At 56.0% G+C, this 14,035-nt stretch overlaps 1 protein-coding gene across 7 annotated transcripts in view; it reads right to left on the minus strand.

The window, feature by feature from the left end:
* Positions 1-351: 351 nt before the first annotated feature.
* PDE2A (phosphodiesterase 2A) overlaps positions 352-14,035 on the minus strand; it is a 100,277-nt gene continuing 86,593 nt past the window's right edge. For all 7 annotated transcript variants that reach the window (XM_032258849.1, XM_032258851.1, XM_032258847.1 and 4 more), the window contains 20 exons: positions 13,649-13,714; positions 13,254-13,384; positions 10,596-10,707; positions 10,076-10,115; positions 9,878-9,941; positions 9,390-9,462; positions 9,070-9,247; positions 8,632-8,744; positions 7,916-7,993; positions 6,924-7,046; positions 6,327-6,397; positions 5,811-5,933; positions 5,335-5,422; positions 5,027-5,074; positions 4,023-4,097; positions 3,783-3,882; positions 3,396-3,508; positions 3,005-3,043; positions 2,762-2,868; positions 352-1,828 (listed from right to left, as the gene is read on the minus strand). In XM_032258849.1, coding sequence (XP_032114740.1) covers positions 1,618-1,828; positions 2,762-2,868; positions 3,005-3,043; positions 3,396-3,508; positions 3,783-3,882; positions 4,023-4,097; positions 5,027-5,074; positions 5,335-5,422; positions 5,811-5,933; positions 6,327-6,397; positions 6,924-7,046; positions 7,916-7,993; positions 8,632-8,744; positions 9,070-9,247; positions 9,390-9,462; positions 9,878-9,941; positions 10,076-10,115; positions 10,596-10,707; positions 13,254-13,384; positions 13,649-13,714 — 1,953 coding nt within the window. In that variant the 3' untranslated portion in view covers positions 352-1,617. The remainder of the gene's footprint in view (positions 1,829-2,761; positions 2,869-3,004; positions 3,044-3,395; positions 3,509-3,782; positions 3,883-4,022; positions 4,098-5,026; positions 5,075-5,334; positions 5,423-5,810; positions 5,934-6,326; positions 6,398-6,923; positions 7,047-7,915; positions 7,994-8,631; positions 8,745-9,069; positions 9,248-9,389; positions 9,463-9,877; positions 9,942-10,075; positions 10,116-10,595; positions 10,708-13,253; positions 13,385-13,648; positions 13,715-14,035) is intronic.

Here is a 14,035-nt window from a genome sequence, read left to right on the forward strand (position 1 = left end):
GGAAGGTCTAGGACGAGCTTCAGGCTACCTCCTCCAGGCAGCCTACCTGCTTGCCTCTACCTCTCAGTTTTCCATCTACTCCACAATCTCTGCCAGCCAACATGTAGCATCACTGCTCCCTGGCCAGGCCTTCTCATCTGCCGCCCACCCCTTAGCTTCCACGATCTGGCACAGGGCTAGCCCAGGGAGTACCCCAGCAGGTCTAAATGACTCTCCCAGAAGAGGGGCTAGGCACCAAGGGTGGGGGACTTAGGAAGCCATGGAGTTCCAAAGAGCATTTGCCTCTCCCAGTTCTACTCCCCTCTTCACCCACCCCAAGCACAAAGTCTGCAAACAGCCCCATGGGGGAGGACTGGTAGAAAGAAATAGATTTATTCTCATGTACAAAGCGGTCAGCCCACGGGACCATATACGACAGTTGCACAGAGTCCTAGAAAAACGCATCTCTCTAAAGGCAACTCAGAAAGGTAAGGCAGGTGGCCCCCCTCCCCCACCCCACAACGCACACAGAACGAAACAGAGAAAAAGAGAGAAGCCAGTGGCCGGGCTGACCCAAGAGTCCCGACCCTATGGGGTCTCCCAAGCCCCAGGGCACAGGTGGATATGGCCTTGAAAAGAGAGCCCTGCCAGGGCTGAGGCCAGGTCTCTCACTGGCTGCAGGAATGGGGAAGGGGCTCAGGCCAAGGGGGGCGCCTCTGAGGGACACAGGGGGCTCTGAGGGATACAGGGGGCTCTGAGGGATGCAGGCTTGGGCTCTCTGTGCCCTAGGGTGGCAGAAACATTCCACAGCCTCTGCTGGGACTCCGCAGAGCTACAGAGCTATTTTAGACATTGATCTCAAATGGATCTTAGAGCATGGATTATCTTACCCTCCTGTTTGGCCCAGACAGGGGAAGAGACTTGCCCAGTGTCACACAGGCCGGAGGAGGCAAGGCTGGCTCATACCTGGGCCTGTTTCCCAGTACGGGGATCCTTCCTGCCCATCAGCCCCATCCTGCCTTCTTCCCGAGCCCCCTCTCCACAGAGCATTGAGCTGCTCCTCTGGCAGCTTCCTCTTGGGGCCCCTGTATCCCCCAGGTCCCAATCCCACCGTCAGTATAGTGGTGGTCCTCAGGGCGCTTTCGCCGAGGCTGTTTCTAGTCCTCCCATAGAACTAAGGACTGTTTCTAAGACGCCACACTCTGCTCACTCAGATGTCTCACCTTCCCCTTCCATGAGGATCCTGAAGACCCTAAGGGGTGGGAATCCCCTAAGGGAAAGGAGCAAAGATCTGGTGGGACAGGAATGGGGCAAGGAGAAACCATCAAGCTGCTCAGACAAAGAATGGCTTGGGAAAAACTCGCCAAGGTGTGATCAGAGGTGCAGAGCAGGGCCCACTGCTCATTGGTCACCCCTGTGCTCTCAGAGGACAAATTACAAAGTCTCCGTGAGGCTGGAAGTCTTGCTTCCATTATACAGACGAGAAAGCTGAGGCCCAGGAAGGTGGTACTTGTCCAGGGTCACACAGGAAGTCCTGGTCTAGGACCCAGGACCTGTGGCTCTGTTCCCAGTGCATCTGGCCAGGCCAGTGGAGGGCTGTGGGAGGTGGCCTGGGCCGGGAAGGGTCCCTGGAGGGGATCACTCAGCATCAAGGCTGCAGCAGCCATTGATGGGGCCCCTAGTGCCATGCAGATCAGGCACCTCGTACTCCTCATCCAGGAAGTCCAGCGAGTTGTTGCTTGGGAGGCCGCGGATGGTGAACTTGTGGGACACCTTGGTCCAGTGCTCACGGTTGGAGGCCACACGCTCATACAGCTCTGCTGCTTTGGGGAACAGGTCCTGCAAAAGCCTGTGGGTGTACAGGGGCAGGACGACAGGTAGAAATCAGACCATGGGCAGCAAGAAAGAAGAGGGCTACACAACACAGAACTTCCACAAGGGCCAGCACGATGGCTCACACCTGTAATACCAGCACTTTGGAGGCCGAGGCGGGCAGGTCATCTGAAGTCAGGAGTCCAAGACCAGCCTGACCAACATGGTGAAACCTCATTTCTACCAAAAATACAAAATTGGCTGGGCACAGTGGCTCACGCCTGTAATCCCAGCACTTTGGGAGGCTGAGGCGGGTGGATCACGAGGTCAAGAGATCAAGACCATCCTGACCAACATGGTGAAACCCCATCTCTACTAAAAAATACAAAAATTAGCCGGGTGTGGTGGTGCGCACTTGTAGTCCCAGCTACTCAGGAGGCTGAGGCAGAAGGATCACTTGAACTGGGAGGCGGAGCTTGCAGTGAGCTGAGATTGCACCACTGCACTCCAGCCTGGTGTCAGAGCGAGACTCCATCTCAAAAAACAAAACAAACAAAACAAAATTATCCCAGCTGGTGGAAAGTTGTAATCCCAACTACTCAGGAGGCTGAGATAGGAGAATCGCTTGAACCCAGGAGGCAGAGGTTGCAGTGAGCCAAGATCATGCCATTGCACTCCAGCCTGGGCAATAGAGTGAGACTCCACCTCCAAATAAAAAAACTTCCACAAGAGTGTGAGGCACAGGACTGGACACCCAGGAAAGCATGATGGTCTTTTTTCACTAGGGACCAAGAACGAAGTGAGGGGCCCATTGAGGGGTACAGCAGGTGGCAGTTGTGCCCAGAGGCAGGGGGGTGAATTAGTTGGAGGTGGGCCAGGCCAACCTCAGCACCTGTGTTTGCTGTGATGTCCCCGCTCCAGCCCACCCTCTCTGTGTACGGTGCCAGCTGGTCCCTGTGAGCTCACTCACTTGTAGATGGGCATTGCAATGTGTTCCATGAAGCTGATTTGCAACTCGGGGATATAGGCCTTCTCCCGGTCCATCATCTCCATCGGCCTGTTGCCCATGGCCTTCTCCTGCAGGCATCAAGTTGTCAGGCCTGTCCCTCTCATTCCTCCATCAGGTACTAGGTTCAGGCTAACCCAAGCCCTCCCAGCCCCAGGCCAGGAACCCTCCCCCAACCTAGACATCCTGGGGTGACTCCACACATACCAGGTCTCCCTGGGAGAAGAATTCTTTGTAGATCAGCTCCTGAAAGGCCAACACACTCATCACATCCTGCACCCAAGCTCCTCTGACAGCCCATTCCCAGGAGAGAAACGGAGGCCCAGTGATTCAGTCCCAGGTCAGGAGCTGTCCCCACCAGCCCCAGCCAGGCAGGAAGGAGCGGCTGGGTTGGGGCCCGTCTTCCACCAGCCACTGACTTGTTAGGTCTGTTCCCCTCTCTGAGTCTCCATTTGTCACCCTGAGATGGTCTAGGTTTCTGTCTCCCCAGAACACAGCCAGGCTGAGCTGAGCAAAGAGAAGGTGTTCAGGCTGCAGGAGGCACCCAGAAACAGGCAGGGTGGGCAGCCTGTGCCTTCCCAGGGAGGACAGCACCTACCGCGATCTTTCTCGTGGTCTTCCAGCCCTTGGTCTGGTCAGAGAGGTCACAGGAGGTCATGAGGAGGCAGAGGAGGAGTCTGTGGTGCTGCTTGTTGTTTCGGTCATAGCCCACTGTTGGGGGGAGGGTGGGGTCAAGGAGTGAACTGGGGAACTCCTTGACCTTCTGAGGACAAGTCTCCCAGGGCCCACCCCAGAGTGGTCCAAGGAATTGAGCACTCCTGATGGGAGCCAAGGGTCCAGTGCTGGGTCTGCCTGGTGGGGCCGTGCAGCCAGAAAGGGTTATTGCTGCAGGGGATGGGTTTGCACCCCTGGGAATGTTCCCCTGGCAAATCCTCCCCCTGGTTGTTCCTCCCTAGCCCAAAGGCCTGGAGCTAATGGCAGTCACCCTCAGCCATCTTCTGGAGGTCCTTAAAGATGCGGAGATGGTGGGCTAAGTCCGTGGCCAAGATGATGTCCCGCATCAAGTCCAGCATTCGCTGATAGTCCTGGGTAGAGGGCAGGGGCATCATGGCCTCCTGCTGGACACCCCCACCCATTTGCCCATCCCAGTGAGCCTCCACTCCTCCCGCCTCCAGCCAGCTCCCAGCTTCCCCTTATTCCCCACCCCCACCCTCAACCCCATCACCTTCCGGGAGAAATGATCAAAGATGTTGCAGCCATGGGTGTTGAGGATGGCGATGGCCTGAGCAAAGTGGTGCCTCTGTGGGGAGAAGAGTGATGGGGCCCGGCTAGGGCAGAGGGGCTCCCTTCACCATTGACCCCAAGAAAGGAAGCAGGGCCTGGTCCAGCTCCAGCCCCGAGGTCAGCAGAGCAGGCAGAAAGAGGGAGTCAGGGGCCCCAGCTCCCTTCCTGAGCTCTGTTTCAGCCCTCTCTCTGACCCAGGGCAAGTCCCTAGACCACTCTGAGCCTCAGACTCCTCAGCTGTCACATGCACGGACCCAGCAAGGTAAGCTCTGGGGTCCTCGAAAGCTGGAACATTTTTGAAATGATCCCGTGGAGTCCTAGACACTAAATCATGCAGAACACACTATTTTGCTGACAAGGAGAGGCAGTGATGAGGCGAGGGCAAGGCCCCTGTTTCCAGATGCTGAAAGGGCTGTCACTCAGAAGAGGAGCAGCTTATCCCAGGGGCAGAGGGTGGAACTAGCATTGCCACCAGCCCTCCTGGGAGAGCCTTATCTCTCGGGGTGTGCAAGTAGGGACAGCCTCTGGAGTAAGGTGACCTTGGCAATGTGTCTCCTGCTCTGTGCTAAGCCCTGTGCCAAGTGCAGGGAACTCAGAAATGGCTCAGACCTTGTGCATGCGGAGGTAGGCAGACCCAAACCAAACAATCTAAGGTGATGCCAAGTGATGGGAGTGAAGCCCATCCCAAGCTTGGCAGGAGCGGGCTGAATGGGGTTCCCAGACGGCCAAGGGGAAACGCACTGAACACAAATCCTCACTACCATCTGCACCTGCGCCCTTCCAAGCCCACCCCAGGAAAACGAGCCAGATGCGTCCTAGGTGTGGCTACAGCTCTCACAACCTGTCTGGAGAGCTTGGTTTGGGAATGGGAGGAGCTGGGTCATGCTTTGCAAGTCACTGGCCTTAAACGGAAAGGAGGGTGGGGATGGGACAGAAGAGTGATACCTCCATGACGGAGCCCTCAGAGCTGTAGAGCGCAGCCAGCACAGATTTCTGGAAAAGCCCAGGAAAGCTGTGGTCACTCCTCACATCCGGATCCAAGTGCCACTGCTTTAGGCTAAGCAGTGTCCTGCCCTTCCCGCCCTTCCCCCCGTCCCTATCTCAGAGCACAGGGCAAACCCTGGGGGAACCTCCTCCTGTCTCTAAACCTGGCTCCTGGTCTCACTTGCTCCCACCTGTCTTCAGGCTGGGAGAGGATGAGACTTCCAGACTCCCCATGGAGGGTCCCCACTGTGAGCAGGGCAGGGTCTCACCGAGGCCACCTGGAAAGAGTTGTTTGTGCCCCTGTGGTCCAGGTCGTGACACATGCAGGAAATAAACAAGGCAAAGATCTCGATGTCCCTGGTTGGGAGGCAAAAAAGAGAAAAAAAAAAGAGGTCAGTCCACAGCACCCTCCCCAGAACCCCCAGAGGAGAGACAGCTGGAAGACGTGCCCAGGAACCACTGGAACGGGAGGTTGGGACATCTGGGTTCCCTTCCTGGAAAGATGCACTGGTTTGGAGTCCAGCAGACCTTAGTTTAAATCAGGCTCAATCTTCACTGGCTGCAAGACTGTGAGCAAACCCCTCCTGAAAGATGGGGCATGCCGCCTTCCCTTCTAGTCCCCTGGGGCTAAGACGCTTCCATGAGGTGGTGTGTGTAACGTGCCTGACACACATGGGGATGCTTCCCTGTCCCAGGTAAGGGGACCCCAGCAGCTGCTAGATGTGGGGGAGATGCAACCACTCACTCGAGGTAGTTGGTGAGCTCCAGGTTCTTGTAGAGCAGGTAGCAGAAGTGGGAGACAGAAAAGGCGTGCATCCAGTTGTGGTAGGGGGGATCCCGGTAGCCCTTCTTCACCATCAGACAGAACCTGGGGGAGGGGAGAAGGCAACAGAGGCGCCTCAGCCTCTCTTCCTGTATCATAACCCCATGATGGTAGACTAAATTTCCCCCCATCCCTGAGGGAGCGTCCATAGCCTTCCTTGATGACTCTGCTTAGCTGGAAGTTCCTATGCACATCTAACTTAAACCTCTGGCTACACACTCTCAGCCTTGTCTCCAGGCTCTGCTTTGCCCCATTTCTTGCCTTTACTGACAGTTCGGTGTCTAGGAATTGCTTCTCACTCGTGGATCCTCCCCACCCCCATAAGACTGGGTCTCCCTAGTCATCCTTAGAGAGAGCCTCTCCAGAATGCCAGGGGCAATGGATGTGACAGCGGGGGAGAGAGGGAGGCGAAGACGGGCTGTCTGCATGCGGACGAACCGGGCCAGGGTTGGGCAGTCAATTTTGTAGTTGTTGATGAAATTCATGTCCTGCAGCATGCTCAGGATGGCCTGGAGAGGACAGAGGGAGGGATCAGAGACGCTGCCAATATTAAGATAGGGCCCCTGCCTGGGCCCTTCTTTAAGCTCCACACTCAAAATCTGGAGTCTTAGAAACTTAAATCTAAACTAGAGAACCAGAAAATAATTGAAGCAACCATTCTCAGAGCTATGAAGTTTTAGAAATCTAAGAGATCTAAGAACTAAGAACTCTTGAAACCAAGCCCACACAAAATCTTAGAAAAATGGGATTGGTGGGGTGGATGCAAACCCTGAGGTCACATGCCCTGGGCACTGATGGTCCAAGAGCAGCCCTTGGGATCATCCAGTCCAGCCCCTAGCCCCTGGGCAGGCCCCATAGCCTCATGATGGCAGACTACATGCCCCTCCACCTCTAAGGGACACTCCACAGCTTTCCTTGATGACTCTGTCTTACCAGGAAGTTCTTTATGCACATTTAACTGAAGCCTCACATTTAACTGAAGCCTCTGGCTACATAGCCTTGGCCTCACCAGTCAAGTAGAGGAGAGCAGCTCACCATAGATGTGTCATCCTCCGGCAGAGAACGAGGGGTATAGGTGAAACTGGCAAAGTTGGTGTCAATGGCAGCCACAGGCTGGATCCCATCATGGAGAAGTTTGGTGTACTCATCATCAGAGACCTAGAGGAGACCAGCCAGGGCATTAGAAGACAGCCTTCACCCCATCTGGTGTCTTCACTCTCAAATTCCCATGACAGGTGGGGAATCCGTCATCAAGAATGCCACAGTTGGGCCACCATGCTGTGGACTGTCACTGGGCAGAAAATCACCACCCTCCCCTCACAGCCCTGCAGCCCACCCCATGTGCCTCCCTGCGGTGACCACCCTTTATCCGTAACAACCTAACCTTGGCAAAGATGGAGAACATCCCTTCATGACACCCCCAAACCATAGCAGCATTTCATACACAGTAACCCTACCAGTTCTCCTTTTGTGGGGACCTTCCTACTGTCTAACCCCAACTCTTCCTGCTACAGTTTTGATCCAGCTCACAAGGTCTGGGCCTCTCTGGTTTGGACACAAGTGAGAGGAAATGTCCAAATGAACAGTGACTACCATATACATGGAACTCAGCCAGCTTTTCCCAGACCAGGGTCTGGGAATGAGAGAATATCAGCAATTAGGACTGCCTAGGGCTGCACGGCCATTGTACCTAGAAAAGCCATGGCGGCAGGTCCTGGGTGAGCTTCCTAGCCCTCAGGAATTCCCAAGACAAGAATTATTCCCTAAACATGGGGAATACCTCGCTCAAACAAGTTATTCCCTGGGCTGGGTCCTCTGGCTACTTCCAGCCTTGGGACTGAGCTCAGAAGCAGCTTGGAGGAGAGGTCTGTAAGCAGAGGCGGGAAATGCCCCTACGGAGGGCAGGAGGCCTGCTGTGGCTCTGGGCCTATCCTCTCATCCTCAGTAGAGATCGATCAGGAAGCCCTGCCTGGCCCTGGCTTCCTGAGGAACCTGGGAGGAGGACTAGAGGTCCTTGCAAGCCTCACCTTCATGTGATACATCATCATCTCGTTGGCCAGGTGGCTGCGATACTGAGCCTCATTCACTTTTTTGTATAGGAGAGACTGGGGGAGAGAGGGAAGATGGGGCTCAAGAAGGCTGGCTGTGAAATCTTGTCCCTTGGACTGGGACAAAGGGATCAGAAAGATACCCCACTTTCTGTCTGATTCTGGCCCCAGTCAAAACCTTGAAGCTCCAGTCCAGAGTAAAGACCCCACCCTCACTTTCATCCAGACACCCCACTCCACCCATCCCTCCTCACCAAGTCCTCCTGGCAGTCTGGCCCTTTGCACCCCCAGTGCCAAGGAGAAGCAAGGAGGGAGTCATATCAGGGACATTGGGGCTGGATTCCCAGGCCAGAGCACCAGCAGGCCTCGACACCGAGACCCAGCATTTCCAAAAAAGCACCTGGCTTGGGTTGAGACTGCTTCTAGGGAAGGGAGGAGGTTTCACAACGGGAGTTTCTCTTGGTCCTGGGAGGCTGAGTGGACAGGGTAGGAAAACGTATCCCCAATTTTTAGATGGGAAACTGAGCCTAGAGGTGGACAGCGTGTCCTGAAGGCTGCACAGCACCCCAACAGCGGGACTTTGAGTACCAGACCAAGGGATCAACCCACAAGGAGAGCTAGTCGGGGAGGAGAACCGAGGGTCCCGCGTAGGCCCCGCCCCATCGCCCTACGTCCCACTCCCACCCCGCCCTCACATGGGCGATGCTGATGCCGCAGTAGATGGAGAAGGCCGTCGCCAGGTCCTCATCAAACTTGCTGAACCACGGCCCATTGATCTTGTTCACCAGCTCGGCCACACCTATGACCTCTGGGGAATGGAGAGGGGCAAGGAACCACTGGTGGAGGGGGGGATCCAGTGGAGGGAGGGATCCGGCGGGAACCAGTCCTCGCAGTTTCCGCAAGTGATGTCCCAGGCAAGGAACCCGACTCCCTCTGCTCCCGGACTCCGGAGGAGGTGGGGAAGGGAAGGGTTGCCCACCTGGTGCGCTGGGACCGGCTTCGCCTGGTGCAGGCCCCGCCCCAGCCCCGCCCCTCCGCCCCAGCCCCGCCCCTCCGCCCCAGCCCCGCCCCTCCGCCCCAGCCCCGCCCCTCCACCCCAGCCCCTCGCCTCCGCCCGAGCCGCCAGCTCGCACCCTGGTTCTCGTTCTTGATGGGGAAGCAGAGGATGTTGCGCGTGCGGAAGCCGGTGCTATCGTCCACGCCGCGGTAGAAAAGCGGGTGGGCATATGCGTCCGGGATGTTCAGGATCTGGCCCGTGGTCGCCACATGTCCCGCGATGCCCTGGTCGGCGGGGATGCGGATCTCGTAGCTCTGCCGGGGCAGAGATGGAGTCGAGAGGAAGAAGTTAGTGACCTGACCACAGAGGGGACTATTAAACGTCGGGCCGCTCCCCAGCGCCCCCGGCGGACTCCTGGACACCCTAGGGCCACAGACTCCCTCCACATCCGCTCACCTCATCATCCACCACGCCTCCGTCGAACACCTTGGCCACCAGCTCATTCTGATCCAGCAGGAACACAGAGCAGCTGTGGGGGTAGGGGGTTTGGTCCTCTGGGGCCTGCCAACCCCCTCTGATCGCCCCCACATCCCATAAGGAGGCAAAGGGCAGACTTCCGAGGCCTGGGAGGAGTGCTCCACGGTGAGACACTCTGCTCAAGGCTAGCTGGCTCCAGAAACGTGTCCATTCAAGTGCTTTTTTTTGGAAGCACCTACTATGTGCCAGACACTGTGATAGGAGATGGGGATCCAAATCCAGCTCTGTCCCTGCTGTCATTGGAGCTTACAGTCTAGTGAGGCAGACAGGCATGAAATAAAGAATCCCTCAAAAGGTGATGAGGTCCCTCAGAAGGCAGAGAAGGGAAAGGGAGGGGCAGGAAAGGAGATGAAGGGAACTGAGGGTCACAGCCTCTCTCGCCCCATCCCCTGGGTAGAGTCACTCACATCTCCGCATTGCTGAGGTTTCTGGCCTCTGTGATGATCTCCTGGAGCAGGACAGAGACATCATCTGGGGGAGGGAGAAGACCAGGCATGGTGAGACCAGGCTGCAGTGCCAAGGCCAAGCCCTCGCGCCTCTCCTCTGCAAATCCCAGCCCCCCTGCCCACCCCACAGCTGGGCATAGAGGAGAACAGTGCACTCACCCAGGTGGGTGAAGAGGTTCTTTGCCACTTGGAGAAGAGCCTGGAATGGAGGAAATGGAGATCATAGGGGGTTGGGGTGCAGGGGTCATCCTATCTAATGCCCTGCCTCCAACAGCACCCAGGTCTTCATCCCCTAGGGCTCACCAGACAAGCCGGAAACTGTCAGTGTCTAATTACATCATTTGGCTACTAAGTGAAGGAGTAAGGGAATAGCCCCGGGGCAGGTGAGGAGTCTCCTGAGTGTCTCAGCTGCCTTCATGCCAGCTCTAGCTGCCTAGGTGTTGCTGTAGTGCCCAGATTGAACACTAGAGGGCGATCACACACAGTGCCTGCTGGCAGTGGTAGAGGTCCTGAGCAACTACAGGCCTTCCTCTTAAGCCTCCAAGTCATTAGTTACAGTTACCTGGGGAATTGCTGCCACAGATCTAGAAAGACATGGGCATTTCCCTTGTAAGTGGCTCTCTGGGGCTGAAAGCTGGGCGAGTCGGTGCCCGATAGAGGCTCCAGGCCGGTCACTCACCTGGCATTCACACTTGAGCTTCTGCTCCTTCTGGAAGGCCAGGGTGCTGGTGAGCACTGTGCTGGTGTAGTGGAAGCAGTGCTGGATCACGTGCTCATCATGGTCAGTGAACCTGGAGGAGGAGTGAGCTGACCCAGCAGGGAAGGGAAAACCGGCTCCTCTCCCCACTCTCCTTTCTGTTCTACCAGAAGCCCACAGGGGTGCCCACCCGCCAACCATATAACCACTGCACAGGCACTTGGAACAGCTTCCTGCTCCCACACCCATTCAGAATGGCAGCTCCCTGAGGGGAGGGCTCCAGTCTTCCTTAGATTCTTGAAACCAGGGCCATACCTCCCCACTCTGATTTGGGATTTACCCAGCTCAAATCTGGGTCTCCTCCCTCAGACTAGAGACTGCTCGGGCTCAAGCTGGCTTTCTCCTGCTCTTCCCCAGGCACACCTCCAGCCTTGGGGAGCGGCAGTGCCACTGCCCCATCTTGTGCAGCTCCTGTCACTACCCCACTCTCCCTGGACTCCACTGGCCCTGATTCGGTGCCTCTAGAAACCCACCGGCCCTGCTCATGGAGCTAGCTCTGGTGTGACAAGGTCAGCCCCAAAGCCTGCTCAGGTCATTCAATCTGGCCTCCAAATGATTTGTCACTGAGGAGCTGCATGGGGCTGGGTGGACCAATGGTGGGGGTCACGGGGGGAGGGAGCCTTCCTCAGCCCATATCACACTGCCCCCAGGTTTCCCTGCCTAAGCCCTTCCCCTTTTTTTGGCTGGGCTTGGTGCTCTGCCTGGTGGGGCATCCCCCACTCATGCTTGCCATCTGGTGATTCAGGTCTAGATCTGTCCCCATCACTCTGGCTCTGTCTGCATGCCTTCCTTTCATTTGAGATCCCTCAGCTAGCCTCTCCCCCGCCGCCTCTCACCCCTCAACCCTGGACATCTCTCGGCTTCAGCCACACAAAGATCCTCATCATTCTGAGAAAACCTTGGGCTCTTTCACACCTTTGTGCTTTTTCTCTACACTGTTCCCTCAGCCTAGAATACCCTTCCCACTCTCCTTCCTCTATGCCCTGAAAATGAGCCTCGAGTCTTATGAGATGGGGCCATGATAATATCATCCCATATCCAGTACAAACACTTGGGAGGTCTTTGCTGATGTCGTGATGTATCCTATCCCTGGCCTTACCACCAGACCTATCCTGCTCATAGCTGAAGGGCTTCTGGAGCCCATGTTCTCTGGCTACTTAGCTGTGTTCCAGGAAGCTTCTCTGCAGTCACTGCAGTGAGCTGAGCCCCACCCTGGCTCATGCAATCATTCAACACCCACTCCCTGAAATGCATGGGACCCAGAGATGGCCTTGCCCCTGTGCTGGACCTCAGGACTGTCACCAAGGCCCCGTCTTGTTTTCCTGCTGATACCACCTCTCCTCCAGCTCTGGGGCCATCCTAGAACCCAATCCCACAGCCAGCAGTGAGAGGTCATGGTCCCTGCTGGTCCCCCATTCACTCTGCCTTCCCCTCCCCAAAGGCCTTCCCAAGGCCATCTGCTGAGTACTGGGATGGCAACATTAAGTGCTCAATATTTGCTTGCTGAATGGCATAAATTCTCCCACCACTAGGATACCTACAAGTTCCAAATGCCACCAATCCCACGGTCTTCTGCCTCAGTGGATTATGCTTTGTTCCTATCTTCATTTCCCCAGGCCCACCCAACTGTCAACACAATTCCATGCTGGTAGTTCCTGCAGCTTAGAACTAGGACTCCTCAGTCTCTACCCTATCCCAGCAGGCCTCAGGACTGGGCTCTGACACCTCCCTAGTCCCAGGCTCTCTAGTGTCCACCTCCTGCAGGAGCTCCAGGCCCTGAAGCCCAGCCTGCTTGCTTGGACTCCAGAAGCGAGCATCCTATCAATGTCTCTTTGCATCAGGACTCAGCCCCTCATCTGTCTACTTCTCGCCACCTACATGATGGTGATGCAGCACAAGCTGCTTGTCCTGCCAGCCCAAGCGTGAACCTGCACCCTGGACAGAAACGGCTCATCAGACACAGTGCTGTTTCTCACTGACTAAGATCCATTCGCAATAAAATTCAGGCACCTATTGCCAGTTCATGAGTTGGTGTAGGACATGAAATTTACTTACAACACCACTTCTAGATGCCAGGTTTGACCTCAGTTCTTGAGATATGCTTCCCAGCTAAGCCTCCAAGTCTGTTTTCCTGTCCACTGTGCCCTGCCCACCTCTCTTTACAGCTGCCCTGTCAGGGGCTCAAAAGATCCACAGCTTTTCCCAGTCCCCAAGCATATTCCCTTTGGCCACTGTCCACTGTGTTGATAATGCTCTGTGGGTCCCAGAGGGTTCACCCATCCCAGACTGCACCCACCCCTCCATCTAGCAGTTTCTAGCAGTAATGAAGAAACAGGGATGGGAAGGTGGGGAGGTCAATACCCCAAAACCAGATAACCCAAACTTCAGGAAGTGGGGGAAGAGAAGGGGAACCGGCTTGGACCTCAACATGACTTTCATTCTCTTGCACTAACTGTTCAGCCCCACTGCTGCTGAGACAGTAGCCCCTGCCCAGTACCCTTCCTGTGCTGCCACCCTAGTGGAGCTCTAGCCAGCCTGTCAGTGACATCTCCTGACCTGCATCACCCCACAAAGACTCACAAGTCTCCTTCTAGCTTGTTGAAGGCGCAGGCCAAGGCCACCACCTGGTCAGTGGCCCGGCTGATGACAGGGACACAGAGCACGGCCTGCAGTTCACAACCCAACATGCTCTGCAGCTGTTGCACATCCTCCTGCAAAGGAGAGGCAAGTCAGAGCAGGGAAGGAGAGGGGAGTACGCTTCCCTCCTCCAGCCCCCCATCACATTTGGCAACAGGCAGTTAGTTCTAAGGGACTCATGCAAGGTGGAAGCTCTGTGACATGGAGATGGGATAGTAGAAAGTCCCCAGGTCTTGTCTCCTCCATTCCTGGGCTGCTCTATAACAGAGACCTTGGCTCTGGGGGCTGGGCAGTGGGGTCTCCCCTTTCCCCTATGGGTCAGCCAGGCCATGACTTACAGAGGTGAGGTCCTTCAGCTGGATGGACTTCTTGTCTTCCACCACTTGGCTCAGGCGTCCTGTCAACTAGAGGGTGGGGAGAGACTGAGTCAGCGCCAGTACTCCCAGGTCAGGCAATCTCAACCTGTCCCCACCCTCAAGTCTGGAAGTTTCAAAGAACTCTTCAGTCAGTCCAAATGGTGGATGGGGTCAGCACTGAGGAGGAGGGATGGAGGGGAGTCTGGCAAAATTCACTACAGAGGACTCTAGGGTCCTCCCTAACTGCGAGAGAGATAAGCAGACTCCAGGATTCTCCTCGACAGAGTCCAGCAGATCCATATCCAGAAACACTCCAACATAAATGAACAGGTCCCAGGTAAGCCTTTCCATAGATACTAAGAGATTCCT

The sequence above is a fragment of the Sapajus apella genome, unplaced genomic scaffold (genome assembly GCF_009761245.1).
Source record: "Sapajus apella isolate SASKATOON/1434 unplaced genomic scaffold, GSC_monkey_1.0 scaffold106, whole genome shotgun sequence".
Lineage (NCBI taxonomy): Eukaryota > Metazoa > Chordata > Mammalia > Primates > Cebidae > Sapajus > Sapajus apella.